At 43.8% G+C, this 21,347-nt stretch overlaps 1 protein-coding gene across 1 annotated transcript in view; it reads left to right on the top strand.

Moving 5' to 3' along the window:
* Positions 1-8,545: 8,545 nt before the first annotated feature.
* VPS35L (VPS35 endosomal protein sorting factor like) overlaps positions 8,546-21,347 on the top strand; it is a 102,748-nt gene continuing 89,946 nt past the window's right edge. Inside the window, exon 1 of the mRNA XM_088451936.1 lies at positions 8,546-8,881. Within this exon, the coding sequence (XP_088308062.1) occupies positions 8,865-8,881 (17 nt within the window). The 5' untranslated portion in view covers positions 8,546-8,864. The remainder of the gene's footprint in view (positions 8,882-21,347) is intronic.

Genomic DNA, 21,347 nt, shown 5'->3' with positions numbered 1-21,347 from the left:
TTATGTATAGGGTTCATAACAGAAGCAATGCCTTAGGGAATTGCGACTATCATTATGTAAGCTGCAGAACTTGACTCTAGTCTATAGAGCCACCATTAATATATATATATGGATAAAGCTGACAGCTATTGGTAATCCCAGGCGGCTTCCCATCCGTGGAATATAGGTATATACCCACATACAAAACCTTAGGGACAGATGGTGTAAAGCGGAGTTATTGTATTAACTACCGCATCAGGAGAGACCAGCCTCCAATCGCAAACCTCTCTTTTAAAATATGCTATGTACCAGACATAAAACTGATAACAGATCCTACCTCTACCTTTATGGTAAGGATAAGAAGCGATAGATATTTATCTCCAAACATGCATACCTACATACAAGATTAGTAGGTGACGATAATAATTTGAAAATAGAACATGAGCAATAGTAGAGCTATGGAAGGAATTGAGCCACAAGACAAAATTCACTCCAGACATGTATATATTTTAAAGCAGGGCTTAGTATAAAATACAAATACATACATGTGGCTTACCTCCACGCAGGGGAACTGCTCATGTGCCGCCTGTGGTCGTCATTCTGCTACGGCATAGGAAGCAGGATATTTTAGCAGCGTGCTATCCCAGACTATCCTGGGACCCTTCTGTTACTGGTTACTTACTTTAAAAGCGGGAATCAAAAAGACAACCTCCATGCTGTGAGGCAGCAATGCCAACCCCCACACCGGCAGTAACTAACTTCCTCTTGTATGTGCTGCTGAATGGAGCACCTAAAATATAATCTATATAGATGCACATATGCATACCTTCTAAGGTAAACACAGAAGGCTGGTGAGAACTAGAAGTTTTTAAAAACCAGCCTATAAATTAGTATATGTGCTGCCACATATATGTATGGGAAGAGTACTGCCCCTCTATAAGGTGAGCCATAACCTGGGTATGGGACGCAATAATCTGCTAACCCTGGGTTAAGGGTATGCTATAACCATAAATTCTGGCAGCAGCACCAGAACAGTGACTAAGGTGAGCCAATGTAAAACAATGTTCATTTAGGCAGGGTAGCTAGTGCATCCTGAGGTAGCCTTCACAAGCAATTAGATTAAGCTATGCAACCTTTGTATAGAACCAAGGGGAAGCCTGACAGGGGGTAATACCAGTCATTTACTTTCATAACCGCATAATGCGGTGTTAAGCAAAAAGGGTATTGGGCTAGTTCCCATACTGCTAGCAACCAGCTATCTACTATACCTAGCACTACTCCTGTCAAACAGTGACAGGCATCCCCTACCTTTTGCGCTTCAGCATTCCCAGCGTAGGAGGGGGAGGGTGGCGCGTAGGAGACCCACGCTAATAATCGCGGCTGTTAGGGCAGCCCGAAAGAGGGAAAACAGAAGGCGGCTGCTGGAGTGTGGGAGGAAACCGGAGTACCCGTAGGAAACCCACGCAAGTACAGGGAGAATATACAAACTCCACACAGTTAGGGCCGTAGCGGGAACTGAACCCATAACCTCAGTGCTGTGAGGCAGTAACGCTAACCATTACACTTAATGTGCTTTCCCTCATGCAGGCGGCTGTCTGCACAGCACTCCGTCTGGGTGCCTCTTCGCGGGGGAACTAATGCAGAGAATGTCTGCGCTGCTGCGCTAACAGGAAAACACCCCCAAAAGCAGGCTGCTACACGTTAGTGGAGGAAGCCATGCCGCCGCTGAAGTACTAAGTGCCCGTCCGGGGGCTGTGGGATGACACCTCTCCGTCTGTCAGCCCAGCCACTAAAAAGCATAGGGTCGCGGCGTCTCCTCCTTTGTATATTAGAGGAGAGCTGCTGGTTATTATAACATTAAAGCCCTTTTGCTATAGAGCTAATCTATCTGCTGAAGCGAGCACTGGTAGAACCACGCTGCTCTCAGATGAGGGAGAGCACGGGCCAGACTATAGATGGCGCCGCTAACATGCATGACGCGCCCTTTCCATAATACCGGCTTTTATATATATGCGCGCCAAGGACCGCGCTGCTTGTCAGCGCTGCACTGCCTCCTGTAGAGGGACTAGTCTGGCTTCCGAAGCCGGCACCTTACACTGCTTGTGCAGATGGCGGGACCTCGTCTGTCAGCGCTGTACTGTTTAATGAGCAGCAGTGCGGCGTCTATCATTACTGTGTGATCTACTCACCCAGCATTACAACTCCTATATAGAGGAGGGAGGAGCAGGTGTCCTCAGTGACCGCCGCGGCATCACCGCGCTTTTGATGTTGCAGGGGCCGCGCTCCATCCCCTCCTTCAATTAAGAGGGTGATGGCTAGGAATAAGCCAGAGACCCTGACGCTGACTGTTGAGTGCAGCGGCGGGTCTCGTCAGCAGCTCCGACACCACCACGTGGCAGGTTGGAAGGAGCTGTGTATGACAAGCGCGCAGCACGCGCTGTCCCTAAGCCCAGCGTTTTGGCCCACCGCTCCAGCTAGTCAGGAGTGGTGGGATATACTTACAAACTGCTGCGGCCGGGTTGCTGGGCTGGGGGGCAAATGAGGAAACCCGGACACGAACCGGTTTCAGTTGTGTCGGGTCCTCATGGAGTCTGATGACTCTGTTTAAAGTCCCCCCTGCAGTAGCCGTGTGGTGCCCTCCCGGCGGCTCCCACGTAGCAGGCAGACTGCCACAGTAAACAGTCTGCCTGTCCTCAATGCTTTAAATAAAAAGCTCTAAAAAAATAAAATAAAATAAATTATACTCAAAAAAGGCTGGAGACAGCCTGATGTGCTTCCGTCTCTCTCGGGCACATTCTAAAAACTGGGGCTGATGGGGCATAGAGGGGGAGGAGCCAGTCACACTTCTAGATTTTTTTTTTAAAGTGCCAGGCTCTACTCTACCACCGTCTATACCCCACTGTCTTGAACTCCAGTGTCCCCTAGTGGATGAAGGAGAAAAACTCATACATAAACATGGATATAAAAGATATAAAAAATACAATCATCCCCAGTGAGAACCCTTAGTAGAGTGTGGATACATAGACAGACCTCCTCCCTCTCATCTGGAATAAGTGGGATCACAGGTGTCCAAGTAGATGGAATAAACACAGTCCACAGTCACAAGAGGCTCCCCTGTACCACCAACGTGTTTCTGACCTTTGTCCTTCCTCATAGTGTACTGGGCATCACACAAATTCAGCTTCATATACCTACCATCCATATCACGTTCCTATGGGAGGGAACATAGGGGGCGGCAAACACAAATATATGGGCAAGACCACTCGAATGTTAAAAGAAAAGCTCTCAGAGTATGTAAGAAACATAAAAGACCTGGAAACACATAGGAGTAAATTTACTAATGTGAGTTTTTAGATGTGAGTTTTAGAAGAGATGTTGCCCATAGCAACCAGTCAGATTCTAGCTATTATCTTCTAGAAGGTGCTAGTTAAATGTAAAGAAGAATCTGATTGGTTGGTTGCTATGGGCAACATCTCTTCTAAAACTCACTTCTAAAAACTCTCACTTTAGTAAATTTACCCCATCGTGTCTCTATGCATTTTAGACAAATCCCTGAATGTGATGTGAAACATTTGATGGCTTTTTGTGGTATACAGGTAGCTCAGCCACATTGGAGAACGAATGATAGAGATAAAAGACTGTCTAGACTTGTAATGAAATCTACATAAATATTAAAAACACCAACCCCTAGGGACCGTAATACAGATTTCGAGATGAAGTGGTTCCTGTAAGCCTGCTGCACAATTGTATTATCTATCTACATATTTAGAACTGTGGTGTAATTAATAGAAAGTTTTATTAATTTGTTGTTTACTTTCTTTATGTACATTCCTCTCCCCGGTAACTTCCGGTACCCACTTCTTGGTGAGAAACACCCTACCAATTCCAGATAATGGAGTAAAGCTCCAGGTGTAAAGTTTAATTAAATCAGCTAAGAAGGATTAAAGGCCCCCATACATCAGCAATCGGAAAACCACAATTGATCAATTTGAAAATTTGTTGCCCGAATTTAGGATTTTCCAATCTAGCAATCTGCCCCCATATATTACAGATGTTTCCATGATCTGCAGATCAATTTGTGCAAATACAAATCTGCCAATCCAGAAAGACCCTTCCTTTTAATAGTAACGGTCTGCTAATCTGCTGATTGTTACCAAACACTTAGCAATTAGGGAGGCCATTGGCCATAAATGTTATTTTCTTTAAATGCCTGGCAGCGCAGAGCACCTCCAGCAGAGTGCTCAGACGCTGCCCGGCTCCCCCTTCCCCCCTGCTGGCACTGCGCAGCGTTACGTGAGGACAGAGGACACGTTGCGCAGCCCGATGCCGGCTGGACCGCCCACCCACCACTCTACAGGACGACGCCAGCGTTGAAAGTCCTGCCCTCAATAGCCACGCCGGAAAATCACTGTGGGGTCTGGGCATTTTTTTTTATACCAAGTCAATTCCGGGATTGAAAAAAATCCCTGGGATTGGCCTCCTTACTAGCAATCTACAGTCCCAATTGATTTGTGAAATCCAACATGTTGGACAACCTGATTTACCAATTCCAACCACTTTTTGGTTGAAATCTGTGATCTGTGAACATTGCAGATTTTTTTTTATACAATCATCTGCAAAACGCAGAATTACCACAATCCATTGCTGATGTTTGGGTGCCTTAAGTCACCACACAAAGGATTCCCAGAGCTGTGTTCCACACCATACAGCCAGTTCCGGGTTTGCGATCCATAAACCGGATGTCATCATTAGTACACTTCCGGCGGAAGCTAATAGAGTTGGGACCGCGGTGAAGTTTTGCAGGACGGGTATTTCCGTTTCCTTTATGAAATACTGGCGCTGACATCCTTTGATTTTAGGATTATAACAAAAGCATGAAATTTATATTTTATAGATTTGTGTATTGTAATATTTTAATGTTTCTTTATCGCATGTTTATGAACTTATTTCTACCCCAGAGGGACTTATATTGTTACACCGTGTTTCCCCGATAATTAGACCTACCCCGAAAATAAGACCTATCCTTACTTTTGAAGAATGGTCCAAAATGAGCCCTACCCCGGAAATAAGACCTAATAAAATCCAATTTTTCCCGGTCCCTGCAGTACACTAAAATGCCCCCAGCTCCATCCCCCGCATGAAATACTAAATGATAGAGCTGGAGGAGGCTGCCCGGCCCAGCTGACAGTACCGTAGTCAGGCTCCAAAACAAGCTTTCAATAAAGCTTGATTTGGAGTCAGAGCGCGTGACGTCATGACGTCACTCTGAAGGGCGAGGTGGACATCGGAGGAGCCGCGGATCGTGGAGGAAGGAGCCGCCTCTGGATTCTTCTTATTGTAAAGGTATGTGGGGAAATGGCTGCATTCAACAGGGAGAGGCACAGGCTGCATTCAACAACAGGGGGGGGAGAGAGAGGCACAGGCTGTATTCAACAACAGGGGGGGGGGTCTGGAAATAAGCCCTATGGTGTTTTTTTGCCCAAAAAAAAATAAGACAGTGTCTTATTATCAGGGAAACACGGTATATACATGTTATGTTTACATATTCTTCAGATTAGGGCCCATATGCACCTAGAGGCGAAAAGTCAGAAAGGTTTTGCCTGTCCAACTTTCCGCCTCCTTCAGAGATGAAAACTTTTCGTGCGCGTCCCCACTTTTCACCCTATTCCATTCCAAACCACGCGAAAATGGAAAGCGGTGAATCCGGAACAGGCGGACAGTATTGTCAAAAGTGGGGAAATCAGTCTGTACCCCAAAAAAAGATGCACTAACATAGGCAATCAATGTACATGTGTACCAATACCTCTAATAAAAGTGCTTGGGGTACTTAAGTAGTTTAAATGGCTTCTTTTTAGCGTCTATGTAAAAGTGATGAAGTATAGCATGAAGAAGCATTTTTTGGTTAAAATAATTAATGCAGTCAAATTTGGGGCAACTGAACTTTTAAAAAATTTCAAAAACGCAACTGTAATCCCAAAAACACCTGACTCATCCTTGCAGACACACAAGAAGTCTATTTTGCTAGCTTTTATGCTTGACCCCCACTTTTTCGCCCCAAAATTAAAAGTATTTTTTGAGGTGTTCTTAACCTTTTTTTTTTTTTTGCCAGATTTGACCTTTGTGGGAGTTTGCCAAGGGTTCTGGGTCGTTCCCCCACCTTTGCACCCCAAAATAAAGATTTTGCACTTCTTTTCATCTGCTATTCATAGGCGAATCTTTTTCGCCTATAACATTGCATTGAGTTTCCGCTTAGGCAAATTTCCGTCTGGAATTAAATTTGGAGATAAGTTCCGACCAGGCGAAAAGCGTCAATAAGTGAAAGCTTTTCGTCGATTACGGCTTTTCGCCTAATTGAATACGGGCCTAGGTCGGTTACGTTAGCTAGAGTAACCATATATTTGTGTTTGCCGCCACCTATGTCCCCTCCCGTAGGAACATGTGATATGAAGGGTAGGTATATTACGCTGAATTTGTGTGATGCCCAGTACACTATGAGGAAGGACAAAGGTCAGAAACACGTTGGTGGTATAGGGGAGCCTCTTGTGACTGTGGACTGTGTTTATTCCACTACTTGGAACCTATGAACCCACTTATTCTGGATGAGAGAGAGGTCTGTCTATGTATCCACACTCTACTAAAGGGGGATGATGGTATTTTTTATCTACGGTTTTTAATTTTTTCTGGTTGGAATAAATATCTGTTTTGGAACTTTGAATTTGACTGTGAATATCTCTTAAGTCAATAAATCCTTTTTTCTGGAATATATTCTGTGGACATTGGGCCTCATTCAGCAAGGATCGCAGCTGCAATCACGCACGCAGTTCTGCTGCGAAAATAGGCTAAAAATTGCAATCGCAAAGCACTCGCACGGACAACATGCAGGTGCCCACTTCCCCTTTCAACCCAGCCAAAACATCGGTAACATCGAAGTACATCACAGCCACTCGCACATTTAAGGCAGGTCTGACCCTACCACTAATTTGCTAACTTTCCTGCACGCAGTGAGAGCTCATGCTGCGTATGCCATTGCAGTGGCTAATTTATGCACGCCCCTGTAACAGCGTCTAAACGCACTGGCACGCTTGCGTTTCTCCAACCAACCCCTTGTCAATAAGTCTGCGTACTCACTGCGATCGCAGTCCCAATGCACACGAATGCGCAGTACACAACTAACCTTCTGCGTATGCTTTAGCAGTTACGATCCTTGCTGAGTGAGGCCCATATAAATATATATATATACACACACACACACACATGCCTCCCAACTGTGTGTGTGTGTGTGTGTATATATATATATATATATATACACATACCTCCCAACTGTCCTGCGTTCAGCGGGACATTCACGTTTTTCTGAGACTGTCCCACTGTCACACCAGCGGGCTGCAGTCTCCTGCAGTGGGGGGCACAAACCCTTGCTCTGCGTAGCATTGCAGCGGGTAAGCAGAGGTAGGACAGATGCAGTGCGCATGCGCACAGCATCTGTTCACTAGTGTAGGGAGAGCCTGGGGGGCTACCCAGTATCATGGGGAGCGCTGGGCACACCCCCAGTGACGTAAACGGAGGTACCACGAGGCCCCACTCTGTTTTCTGATGTTCCACCCCTTTTCCACGAAGCTCAGTCCCCTCTTTGGGCGCGCGGACTGTTCGTCCCACAAAACATAAAAGTTGGGATGTACAAAGCCATAACTAGGGGTGTGAGACCAGTGCCGCCGCAGATTGCAGATGCTTTGTAGGCATCACCGTTACCAGCCTTGCTTCTGGCTAGCAGGGTGCAGCCTGGATCCCTTGTGCAGTGCCGTCCGGAACTCCCTATGGACGCTTCAGATGGGCGCACTGCATTCTGTGCAGCCAGCCTGGAGTCCTCAGGACGCCCTGTTAGTGCTGCACATGCCGGTATTGCTGCTTGTCCTTTGGTGCAACATCATGATGTTGCGCACTCAGGGGGCATAGCCGGCCCAAGACGCATTTATGTCCTGTTAAGGCACCGTATAAAGAGAGAGAGATGCAATAGAAAAGATTCTATTAAAAAATTTTTAAAAAAAATGTACTATAAAAAATAAAGGTCCTATAAAAAAAAATAAACACTTTATTATTCTTAATTATATTGGTAGCCTATTAGTTTTTAACCTATAAAGAATAACAAGATAACAAGATTAAAGTGTTTACATCAGCCGCTGCTCTGTCACCGGGCAGCTCCCAAGCCGGCGTCCTCGGTCCTCCATGTGGCGGTGTCGTCGCCGGGATCATCATGGCGGTGTGCGCACTGCGCAGCGGCTCCTCTCGTCTCTATGCAGCCCCTGACATGACGTCACAGATCGCAGCTTATATACCGCCCGCCGAGGGTCGGAGCAGCGCTGCGCTGCAACCTGCACTGACAGCAGGAATGTGAGGAGGAACCACAGGCTGCTGCCTATCTAGGACCAACGCCACAGCTGCGAGTATTGAGTCTGCCTGTGGGGGCGCCCTATGGTCACGGCACATGCATTGCATTAATGCTGCCTTCTGGGCAGAGTGCCCGGTTGCGGACCTGCTCGCCCCTCGCAGCTGTGCCACTGCTCATAGATAGGCAGCAGCCTGGCGTGTGGGTGCTGTCTGGCAGCAATAGGTTCAGCCAGTGCACACAACAAGCCACCCCCCGAGCTTACGCCTATGGGTTGGACTCAATTGCACTGTGCACATATACAGCTGCTAACATCACACAACTCCGTTATAGTGTGTTTAGCGCACACGATGCTCCTGCTATCAATCTGTGAACACGCGCATAGCTGAGCCACGATCTGCGCATGCGTATAGTGGTTGGCAGCTATCCCGTTATATACTTCCGCCATCCACATCATGATGAATGTGGGGGGGTGGGGGGAGCAGTCACATGACGGCTGAAGATGGCTTCTGCACAGTGGTGAGTTTCTGCTTTTCTCTGTATTTATGTTGTTTTCAGCAGGCTCCATGTGTAACTTTGATATCCGTGGTTCTGGCTCACTCTCCTCTGTACAAATGACGTTGTTACAGGGTTTGTATTTAGGTTTCAGTGAAATTCTTGTTATGATATGAAAAGTCACATCGGTGGGCTGTGCCCCACTCCAGTGCAGTGGTAGGAGAATGGGGGAATATTTGCAGGGCTAGGGGACTTTGCTGGGCAGTCTAGGAGTTTCCAGCAGACATGACAGAGAGATGGTACTGATGTATAGGGACTTATGCTGTTTAAAGCATATTGCATGAGATAAATAAGCTCTGGAAAGCTGCACATGCAAATAGTGCATTTATAGCCGTATACGGAGTCAGACAGGATACATACGTGTTGCCAGCAGTTGACATGTTGATATACAGTATTTTGACTACATAATGGCGACATGTACTGTATGTCAACAGAGTATATGTTCATCGTGTACACCTGTACAGTGTCAACTTGTAACATGACACTGCTAGAATGTTGACATGGTCACATTGATAATTGACATTTTCACTACATCGACTTGTCAATGTAACATTTCAGATGCCGTTATTTTAACCATGTCGACGACATAGCATTCCGCACTGTGGTGTTGACACAGTGACTGTCAATTGAATTCGCAGGATGCATATCTGTAACTATGCCAGGTTATTGTCAGGCATAGCGCAAACAAGAAAAGATTGATATTGTCATAGCAAAATAAACGCACTCGCTATTAGAAGTGGTCTCCGTGTGTTTTTCAGCAGCCCTCTGGCACTACAAGGGGTATGGCTGCTGATGGGCATATCTGCATTAATGTGTGGTTCTGTCTCAGTTCACAATTACGTGAACATACTCTTAGGCTGGGGTTCACAGTCTGATCTCGGCAGCAACGTCTGGGGAGCCTGCATCGGCAAGTGCATACACACTTACCAATGTGGACAGCGATGGCGGGGGTCCATGCTGCAGTCGGCAGCATGGCCCTCGCTAACCATATCCCCCGTCGGCCCTTCATGTCGAGCCGATTAGAAGTTGTCACGCGGGTGCGCCCATCGTTGGCGGCACAGCAGGTACACATTAGACGATGTGCCCAATATGTCGCTCCAATCCGCCGGAGTTTGTACCCGCCATTACTCTGGCTGCATTGCATGCGCCTTCCTTTCCCATTCCACCTCTCCACAAGGCGTAAGTGTCCCAACTGTATACAGACATAGTTGTGCACTTTATTCTGCATGTTTTATGCTAAGCAAATGGGCATACATCCATCTTAGTATGAGCCCCATAGTGTTATCCCACTGGAGACTGAAATTTTGGGGTTTCCAAAGATATAGTATGGTTGGAATAAGGAGAGACACGAAGATGAAACAGTTCCTGCAAAAATCCCAAGACTGTCGGCTGCTGACAGCAATAAATGATTATTACGGGAGATATATAAAATTTACACACACTGTAAATATATCACTCAGACGACTTTTCAATAAGACGATAGTACAACCCATTTGTATCAACGTTTTAGAACCTACAGTCAGGTGCATAAATATTGGGACATTGACAGAATTTTCATATTTTGGCCTCTATTCACCACCACAATGGCTTTGAAATGAAACAAACAATATGTGCTTTAACTGCAGACTTTGAGATTCAATTTGAGGGTAATTACATCTAAATCAGGTGAACGGTGTAGGAATTACAGCAGTTTCTATATGTGCCTCCCACTTTTTAAGGGGCCAAAAGTAATGGGACTATCAACTCAAAAGCTATTTCATGGACAGGTGTGTGCTATTCCCTCGTTATATCATTATCAATTAAGCAGGTAAAAGGTCTGGAGTTGATTCTAGGTGTGACATTTGCATTTGGAATCAGTTGCTGTTGACTCTCAATATGAGATCCAACGAGCTGTCACTATCAGTGAAGCAAGCCATCATTAGACTGAAAAATCAATACAAACCCATCAGAGAGATAGCAAAAACATTAGGTGTGGCCAAATCAACTGTTTGGAACATTCTTAAAAAGAAAGAACGCGGGGGCGTGGCCTGACTGGATACCAGGGCAGACGTGTTGCACCTCAGCTCCCTACAAACCCTCATAGATTGCCCTGCTACGCCTGCCCCTCGCTATCTGGGGAGACCTCTCCTGCATACTTACCCCCTCTGGGCTCCGCTGATCCCCCGGCTGGAGGTCGCGAAGGATTATCTCCTCCGGGGCCTTTGCGGCCTAACTCCGCCTCCAGAGTCCCCGGCCTCGATTTTCAAGCCGGGCCCGCCGGTGCCGCACTTGCCGCCGATCGCGGACGGACTTTCCCGCGGCCGTCCTGTCACCTTGGACCCCACTCTGCCTGACTGGAGTGGCGGTCTAGGTGGCCTGTGGAGTCGGGGGAACCCAGGAAGGTCCGGTAAACGGAGCCGCGAATCGCGGGGGGGGGCGCCATTTTGGCTCCTTTATAACTCCCCCTGCATTACCTCAACATCTGCCGCTTGGGAGACCCTGACACCAGGAGTAAAGAGGACACCTTACCAGGGCCCCTTTGACCAACCACCTCTATACACAGGTACATGATAATATCAAATTAATTCCTGTGTTGAACTGTGGCTCCTGATCCCTGGCTCCCTTAAATCTGCTCCCTGAGTACACATTGAGATACTGCAGCTATAGGTGGCCGTGACGAGTGACCTGTCGGCTGGCTCTGGGTTGCAGTTTTGACTCTGGTCTCCTTAATATTGCAGTACCCTCTTCAGAGAGTAATCGAGTTATAGCAGACGCCATTTTGGATCTTCTGTGCAAACATATAATACCAAAATCAGTCACCTCTATGGTTATTGCTCTCTATGCCTACTTGTTCTCCAGGAGCCCGGGCGGATTACTGAAGTGTCGTTACTAGTTGTGACTCACTATGTCTCTCTGAAACAGCTTTCCGCGTTGACCCTGATGCCTCTCTGAAACTTATCAACATGCAGATTTAATCTTTCCTTCTCAGTGTAACCACCGATCATAAATTTAAACATCACCAGTACCTGTATCTGCTCGACACTAGTTGGAGGTGCCGCTTCATTGGATCACATCGGTATGGCTCCAAAAAGAATAAAAGCGGCCAAATCAGCCCCACCTGTTCACTTTTTTGGATCCTCTTCTACCTCTACTAAAAGTCGTCTTCAACAATCACCACCTGAGTCTGCTACGTCTCCAAAATCCCCACCTAGACAAGCAAGTGGTCCTCCTGTACCTTCTCAGGAAAATGAGGACAGTTTAGATGGTCCAGTTACCCTGCGTTCCATTCATACTATGTTAACGTCATTTAAGGTGGATATAACCTCGGAATTAAAATCTACCATTCAATCTCTGAGAGCTGATATTAGTGAAATCGGAGATCGTACCGACCATTTGGAATCTAAAATGGAAGAATTGGTTGCATCACATAACGACCTAATCTCAGCACACGACTCTCTGCAGGAGGAATTAACCTCTGTGCGAGACAAGGTAACAGATCTGGAAGACCGCTCCAGACGCAACAACATTAAAATAAGAGGTATTCCGGACTCCGTCACAAATGCTGAGTTATATGATTATGCCACGGAATTATTCCAGAAACTTCTTCCTGATGCCTTACCCTCTGATCTTCTGATTGACAGAATCCATAGACTTCCAAAATCCAAACAAGCTCCAGCCCAAGCACCTAAAGACACCCTCCTTAGAGTTCATTTCTTCCATATTAAGCAGCGTATACTTAAGGCTACTCTCCCTTCCTCCTCCACAGTTGAATGTCTGGACAATCTCCAACTTTTCCCTGACATTTCCCCAGCGACTCTGGCAAAACGACGTCTTTTCCTCCCAATTACACTGGCCTTGCGTAAAGAAAATATTCAGTACAGATGGGGATTCCCGACGAAACTGATTGTAACAAGAAATGGCTCGTATACAGTCATACAGTCTCCAGAAGATGGGCCGGCTATTCTTCAAAAATGGGGTGTTGCTCTTACTAACCCTACCAATATGCCTCCTAAACCTATACCCCAAGAATGGTCCACAGTGCTGAGGTGATCCCTTGGGGTGAAGTATCTTTACAGTTACTGGCTGTAGTTCTACCATTCCAAGCTATATTTAGTATTTTGTTATTCAATATACTCTTTCTGTTTTTATTTTTTTTTACCTGTACTTTCTATGTGTAATAGGTCTACGGCTTTATGATGTACTTTATCTAAGATTTTTCATTCAGTCCTTTCACAGCTAAGGGCATATATTATATTTGCGTGGTTATTTAGTGGATTGGGTTGATGAAGAATATACTCAATGTTATTGGTGGACCGATAGATAGCTTAATGGATAACTGGTAGTATATGAGTCTTCCATATAATTTGGGAACTGCTTTCTACAGTCTTTCAGTCTTTTGTAGTGGTTACATTGCATTTCTTTTTTCTCCTTTCTTTATATACATAAATGATATTTGATAGGTTGTATCAAATATGGCTGTGTTTGAATGCTAACTATGTTGTTAATATTACAATTGAAGGAATTATTTGAAACGAGGGGTATTAGGTGGTCTTCTCTTTGAGCCTCCCCCCCCATACTTTCAATTTTTCTGTCATGTTCTGTTTCAATGACAGAAACTCTAGCTCCTTTATGGATGCTATTTCGGTTTGTTTTGTTTTTTTGTTTTATATGTTTGTTATTTTATTTATTAATTTTTTATGCATACAATCTCTGTATTTGTCATTTTTGTGCAGGTCTATTTGTAAAAAATCCACACCACATTTATCTGATTCCTCCCCATGGTCAATTTTTTAAGCATAAATGTTAAGGGCCTTAATTCACCTCACAAGCGACGTCTTGCATTAAAATACTTCTTAGATCAAAGAGCTGACATAGTAGCAATCCAAGAATCGCATTTCCCATTACATTCTACTCCTCAGTTTATTAATAAAGCCTATCCGACTTGCTATACCTCCTGTGGCCCATTTAAGAGGAATGGAGTAGCCATACTTTTGAGCAGATCATGCCCATTTAAAATAGAAAGTAAATGGGTGGATTGCAGTGGTAGATATATTATCTTGGTGGGGTAGATAGGTACTAAATACATCACTCTAGTGTCAATATATGTCCCTAATACAAGACAACCTAGTTTTCTTAAAAAGTTTTTACTTAAATTACAGGAGACTAGAAAGGGTGCTTTATTCATTATGGGCGACTTTAATCTTGCGCCAGATCCTAAATTGGACAAATCTTCTCTCGATAAACAATCATTGAATGTGGCTTCCTCCCTAGCTCGTTCCTTCTCGCACTTGTTGGCTGAACATGACCTCTATGATGTTTGGAGAATCAAACACTCAAGAACACGTGATTATACCTTCTATTCAGCAGTTCACAAATCATACTCTAGAATAGATCTTCTCTTGACTGATAAATGGTCTCTCCAGTCCATTCCCCGGATTGATATTTTACCAATTACTTGGTCCGACCATGCTCCCTTACTATGGTCTTGGACCCCCTTTCCCCCGTCTCCCACCTGTAGACCTTGGCGTTTACAAGAATATATTTTATTAGATGATGTTGGCTCGCGTGTCATGACTGACACATTGACTGCATATGTAGAACTAAATTCTCCCAAAGACACTTCAGCCACGAATCATTGGTGTGCACTCAAGGCGGTAATGAGGGGGGCTGCTATACAAGCCGCAGTTAAGATTCGGAAATCAAATCAAGAAATATATCTCGCATATCAAGCTGATCTTTTAAAATTAGAAACACAACATAAACAAAATCCAAAGGATTCTATTGTCCTCTCTGCCCTATTAGAAGCCAGGAAGAAGTTAAATAATCTACACCTCTCCCAAATTCAACGTGCTATCACTAAATTAAATCAGAAGTTTTACTCTCTTGGAAATAGAGCCAATAAACTGCTAGCCCGCAAGCTTAGAGGGAAAAATGCTATCAATAGAATTAAAAGTCTCTCTAACCCCAATGGATCCTCAATATCAAATCCTAAAGATATTGCTCAACAATTCGCCTTATACTATGAAAAGCTTTATAACCTTTCTCAAGATACCCATATACCTCAGCCCTCTGAATCTGTGATAAATTCATTCTTAGATTCTATTAATCTTCCATGTCTTTCCCCTTTAGAAGCAGAAGCTCTATGTGTCCCTTGGAGTGATAGCGAAGTATTAAGAGCGGTTAAATCCCTTAAAAAAGATAAAGCACCTGGCCCAGACGGATTCATTAACAGTTTCTATACGCATTTTCAAACCATTTTGACCCCTATTTTAGTAAATTTATTCAACGATGTCTCTACTCAATCATTTCCTAAAGAAATGTTAGAAGCCCAAATCATCACTATTTTGAAGCCTGGCAAGGACCCGACACTTTGCCCAAACTATAGGCCAATAGCTCTATTAAATTCAGATATCAAATTATATGCAAAAATAATCGCTAATAGATTGAATCCTATTCTCCCTAATTTAGTTTCTTTTGATCAGGTGGGCTTTATCTTAGGGAGACAAGCGCCAGACAATACCAGAAGAGTTTTTTCCCTTCTGGAAGCCCAAGCAGCTTGTTCCGTGCCTATGGTTTTATTGTCCTTAGACGCAGAAAAAGCCTTTGATAGGCTACACTGGCTTTTCATGTCCCGGGTCCTGGTTAAGTTTGGCTTTTCTGGCTTGTTTTTGAAGGCTATCTTGAATCTCTACACTGTCCCTTCGGCTAGAGTATACAGTAATGGGTTTTTGTCCAACGGTTTTAATATCTCTTAACGGGACTAGACAGGGGTGCCCCCTTTCACCTTTAATTTTTGCACTAGCTATGGAACCCCTCGCAGAAAAAATTAGATCCTCCTCCTCCTTTGTGGGCTTCAATATTGGCCATAAGCAGCATAGGATATGTCTTTTTGCTGATGACGTCCTGCTATTCGTCACGAAACCAGACATTTCCTTACCTGCTCTTCACAATATACTTCAAGAATATACTGCATCTTCATACTATAAACTAAATACCTTAAAATCAGAAGCAATAGCATTCAATATTGATCAGGCTTCCCTAGATAGTCTCCAGAATCAATACCCTTATGCCTGGCAGACATCATCTCTTAAATATCTGGGGATCAATATCCCTTTAAATCCTCGAAATATTATTAAATATAATTATCAGCCTTTGTTAGAACAATTCTCAGCACTTACCAAAGCATGGGTTAATTATGAAATCTCCTGGATGGGCCGTCTCTCTTCTGCAAAAATGATGCTTCTTCCAAAAATTCTGTACTTATTTAGAGCCATTCCATATTTAGTTCCATTGACCCTGCTAAACAAATTCTATGCAGTTCTATCTACGTATATTTGGAAGGGTAAACGTCCTCGTATAGCTAGGACTCGACTATTTCGGTCCAAATCTAGAGGGGGACTAGCGGCTCCTAATCTCAAATTCTACCAACACGCTTGTCTTTTGGATCAGATGAAAGACTGGTTAGCCCCTCTACCGATTAAGCCATGGGTATCTATTGAAATCTCTGTATCTCAAACTCTCCCCTTACAGGACATCTTGTGGACTAAAACTGCTGATAGACCCCATAAATCCCTTATTCCAAAGAGCGTCTCTGATACCCTTATAGCTTGGGACAAATTGATTTCCACACATGGAGAATTTTCTCTTCCCTCGTCTCACATTTCTATATTAGCCCTTTCTCGACTGATCCAGGATCTAGTATTAACACCCTGGCATGAGAAAGGTATTATAACAGTTAGAGATCTTTATACTAACCATCAATTTAAATCCTTTCAACAATTACAGGATCAATATGGTATTCCCAAAACTGACTTTTTTAAATTTTTGCAGGTGAGACATTGGGTATTTTCTAACTCTGGCCCAAATCATCTCCTTCCCACCCCACCTCCCTATATACTTTCTAAATTGTCTACTACTGGCCATAAGAGTGGTATTTCTATGTGGTATAATACGCTTATGACTCCGATAGAGGAGTCTAAACTTTCTATACAATTCTATTGGGAGTCGGATCTTAATATATCTCTAACTGAAGAAGATTGGTCTATTCTATTTATGAACATTTTCAAAATGTCCAAATGTTTGAACCATTCTGAAATGCTTTATAAACTAATTCACGGCTTATATTACACCCCGGTCAAGTTGCATAGAATCTGGCCAGACTCCTCTAAATTATGTTGGAGGAATTGCGGGTTAGACGGTACTCTGATACATATCTTTTGGTCTTGTCCTAATATATTTTCCTTATGGTCAGAGGTATTTCAATTAATAGCTCAGGTCACTATGGAGCCTCTTCCCCAATCTCCAGAAATTGCACTCCTACATTATTTTCCTCCTACAATACAATCACATAATAAGTATGTTGTTGGACACATTTTGATAGCTACAAGGGCAGCTCTAGCACAATATTGGAAGAGACCTGACCCCCCATCTCTCTCGATAATAATATCCAAAATTCAGAGAAGTTTTGAAATGGAAACCTCTGGATTTAAATATTCTTCATCATCCTCGTCCCCACTACTAAAATGGCGACCCTGGTCGGCCTTTATTGAATCATCTTCTCACACGACATCCATAATTGGCTAGCTTTAACACTGCCCCAACTCGATATGGAAAAGGTTAATATGACAGACCACACATGTTTTCCCACAATTAATGGTTGTATGTATTGTACTGTTCTGTTTTGTCTATTATAATTTATAGTAATGTTTTGTATTACTTGGTTTTTCTATGTAATACTTGCTATATTTTTATTTTCTTTTTTTTATATTATATAATTTGTCTAGTTTATATGTTTTTCTGTATTATATTTTTTTATTTTTTTTATTTTATTTTATATGTATAAAATTTCAAAAATATAAAGTTTATATTATGATGATTGTAAATTACTGTTTACTATTGTCTTATCTGATGTATATTGGATTTTCTTGTTCTACTAATAAAAATTATTTGAGTTAAAAAAAAAAAAGAAAGAACGCATCGGAGAGCTCAGCAACACCAAAAGACTCAGAAGACCACGGAAAACAACTGTGGTGGATGACAGAATAATTATTTCCCTGGTGAAGAAAAACCCCTTCACAACAGTTGGCCAAATCAAGAACACTCTCCAGGAGGTAGATGTATATGTGTCAAAGTCAACAATCAAGAGAAGACTTCACAAGAGTGAATATAGAGGGTTCACCGCAAGATGTAAACCATTGGTGAGCCACAAAAACAGGAAGACCAGATTAGAGTTTGCCAAACAACATCTAAAAAAGCCATTACAGTTCTGGAACAACATCCTATGGACAGATGAGACAAAGATCAACTTCTATTGTACCAGAGTGATGGGAAGAGAAGAGTATGGAGAAGGAAAGGAACTGCTCATGATCCAAAACATGCCTCATCAGTGAAGCATGGTGGTGGTAGTGTCATGGCTTGGGCATGTATGGCTGCCAGTGGAACTGGTTCCCTTGTATTTATTGATGATGTGACTGCTGACAAAAGCAGCAGCATGAATTCTGAAGTGTTTCAAGCAATATTATATGCTCATATTCAGTCCAATGCTTCAGAACTCATTGGACGGTGCTTCACAGTGCAGATGGACAATGACCCGAAGCATACTGCAAAAGCAACCAAAGAGTTTTTTAAGGCTAAAAAGTGGAATGTTATGCAATGGCCAAGTCAATCCCCTGACCTGAATTCGATTGAGCATGCATTTTACTTGATGAAGACAAAACTGAAGTGAAAATGCCCCAAGAACAAGCAGGAACTGAAGACATTTGCAGTAGAGGCCTGGCAGAGCATCACCAGGGATGAAACCCAGCGTCTGGTGATGTCTATGCCTTCCAGGCTTCAGGCTGTAAAAATTGCCTGCAAAGGATTTGCAACAAAGTATTAAAGAGTGAAAGTTAGATTTAGGATTGTTTAGTTTGTCCCATTACTTTTGGCCCCTTAAAAAGTGAGAGGCACATATAGAAACCGTTGTAATTCCTACACTGTTCACCTCATTTGGATGTAATTACCCTCAAATTAAATCTGAAAGTCTGCAGTTAAAGCACATCTTGTTTCTTTCATTTCAAAGCCATTGTGGTGGTGAATAGAGGCCAAAATATGAAAATTCTGTCAATGTCCCAATATTTATGCATCTGACTGTATATACTATTGACTCGCATCGAAATGCCGACGCCTGTCATTATACCTACGCCGGAAGCCCAACGCCTGGCATAACAAACGAAGGTAAGGCTGGCGAGGACAGCTGCGGGGGGGAGTGTTAGGTTAGGGGCTCCCAGGGGGGACTTAGGGTCGGGCATCACCCTGGGAGGGTTAGGCTAGGGGTAGGGGAGGGGGGGTTTAGGGTTAGGCACACCCCCCCGGGAGACTTAGGTTTAGGCTGCGGGGATGGGGACTTAGGGGCGGTTAGGCACCCCTTAGGGAGGCGGGGTAGGGTTAGTTATACTTGCCTAAATCCCCTGTCGGGATTGTCATTGCTGACTGTCTGCCGGCTTTGGGATTTGAATCATTCATACTGATTCATATATTATAATATAATATGCATATATGCTTTGCTGGCCTTGATAAGGGTGTGAGGCTCTGAAATGTCGGCTTCATATGGCATGCATAGAAAATATATAAAGGACTGAGACAAGCCTTGGAGTGCCACTGATATATAGGGCTAAATGTCATAGGGTGAGAGATTAGAACATATGAAAGTATTGCAGTAAACTCTCTCACGCTTTTTAAACTCTGCGAATGTAATAGGGTCAGAGAACATGCAAACTCCCATGTTTTTAGACCCAAAAAACTCTCATGATTTAAACTCTCATCCAGATGTTTTCCAATTGTGAAGATAAAACTTGACCATTGTGAGAATTTACTGCTAAACTCTCACATTTTCTAAACTCTCCCCCTCTTTCCTGCCTGGAGTGTCGCTCTCTGTTCTGCTGATTCTAGCAGTCTCTGGTCAGTATATAAGTAGTTTGGTGCTTCTAGCACACTCAGCTGATGCAACAGAGCAGAGAGCGACACCCCAGGAAGGAAAGAGGAACTGCATGGGTTATGACAGGTGCAGGTGAACACTAATATATACAAGTTGTGGTGAGAGGGGTTGTCTCTCAACTGAATTGCCCACATTTCACATGTTATCAGCTCCCTCCAAAGGAGTCTAGAGTGAAGCCTGTCCAGTTTGTAGCAGCAAGGGAGATTTGAAACTCTGGGTTTCCGCAGTTGCACAAACCCAGTTGGAATTATCATTGGAGAACAGGAAGAGTTTAAAACTCTCATCCGCCTAATGCTCTGATCACTGATGCCGACAAGCGGCCAGTTTGATAGGCCAAAGTTTTATAGTACCAGGGACTGATGTTAGGCTATGCTGGAAAAGCATGGCAAATTGTGGATGCAGACCATTGCAGCAAACTGACCACTAAGCACTGGAAGTGATGGGACATTTACTTTTGTTTGTTTACTTATGTTATATGCCTGTGTGTCCAGGCCTAAGCCTATGCATGCTAAAGTACAGTGTCTGCTGCTATTAAAGATGCTGCTTTACAGAGTACCTGCCTGTCTTGAGTCCTCTTTTTTTTTTTTACCCCATGTTACTATAAATATAGAGAGAGACTCCCCTTCAGAACCCAGTTCAAGCTTCTCGCACTCCCTTAAAGAGCCCTCACCTAATCCTTTCCTATGTACATCTCTGACCTGATCTTCCTTCACACCCCCACTCACCCATTTCGCTCCACAAATGCATGCTGCCTTTCCTACCAACTGATTACTTCCCCCCACTCGTACCTCCAAGGTTTTGCCCGTGCTGCTCCCTACCTCTGGAATTCTCTCCCTCTCCACCCCTTTATGAAATTCAAACAGGCTTTCAAATTCACTTCTTCATCAAAGCCATCCAGCTCTCATTCTAGCCTACTGCTTTTGCTCATTCCTCACTGTCTACCCAATCTGTGTCACCCCTATCTGTCTTCTCTTCCCCTTTAGAGTGTAAACTCTCACGAGCAGGGCCCTCTTACCTCATGTGCTTCTTCTTTTCCTTAACTATACTATATCGCATACTCCCTACAACGGCACTTAACTCTTGGTTGCTACTGCCCTGCTGCTTATTTGAGTGTTATGTAGATGCAGCAATTTTTATAAGCCATGTCCTTTGTACTGCATTGTTTTTGTACTGTAAGTCACAGTTTTCTTGTTTTGGTCATTAGTAAGGAGCTGCAAGCCTTGTGGCGCCATAAAAATAAAGGATGATAATAACATATGTAATAAAATTTTCTTTTCTTTCTATCTAGAACCTAGCACTCCAGCCTGCCTCATATAAAGTACAGTTCACATATTTGTGCATGTGCCCGACATCTATTCACATAGAAGGGAGAGCTTCGGGGCAGCCCAGCATGTCCATAAAGGCCACACACACCCCCAAGAGTGATGAAAAGGGTGTGTCTTAAAGACACACCATATTCTTATGGCCACGCCCCCT

The sequence above is a fragment of the Taudactylus pleione genome, unplaced genomic scaffold (assembly GCF_031769625.1).
Source record: "Taudactylus pleione unplaced genomic scaffold, aTauple2 ptg000032l, whole genome shotgun sequence".
Taxonomy (NCBI): domain Eukaryota; kingdom Metazoa; phylum Chordata; class Amphibia; order Anura; family Myobatrachidae; genus Taudactylus; species Taudactylus pleione.
Note: the sequence above shows the minus strand (reverse complement) of the source record. Positions and strands in the feature narration are given on the sequence as shown.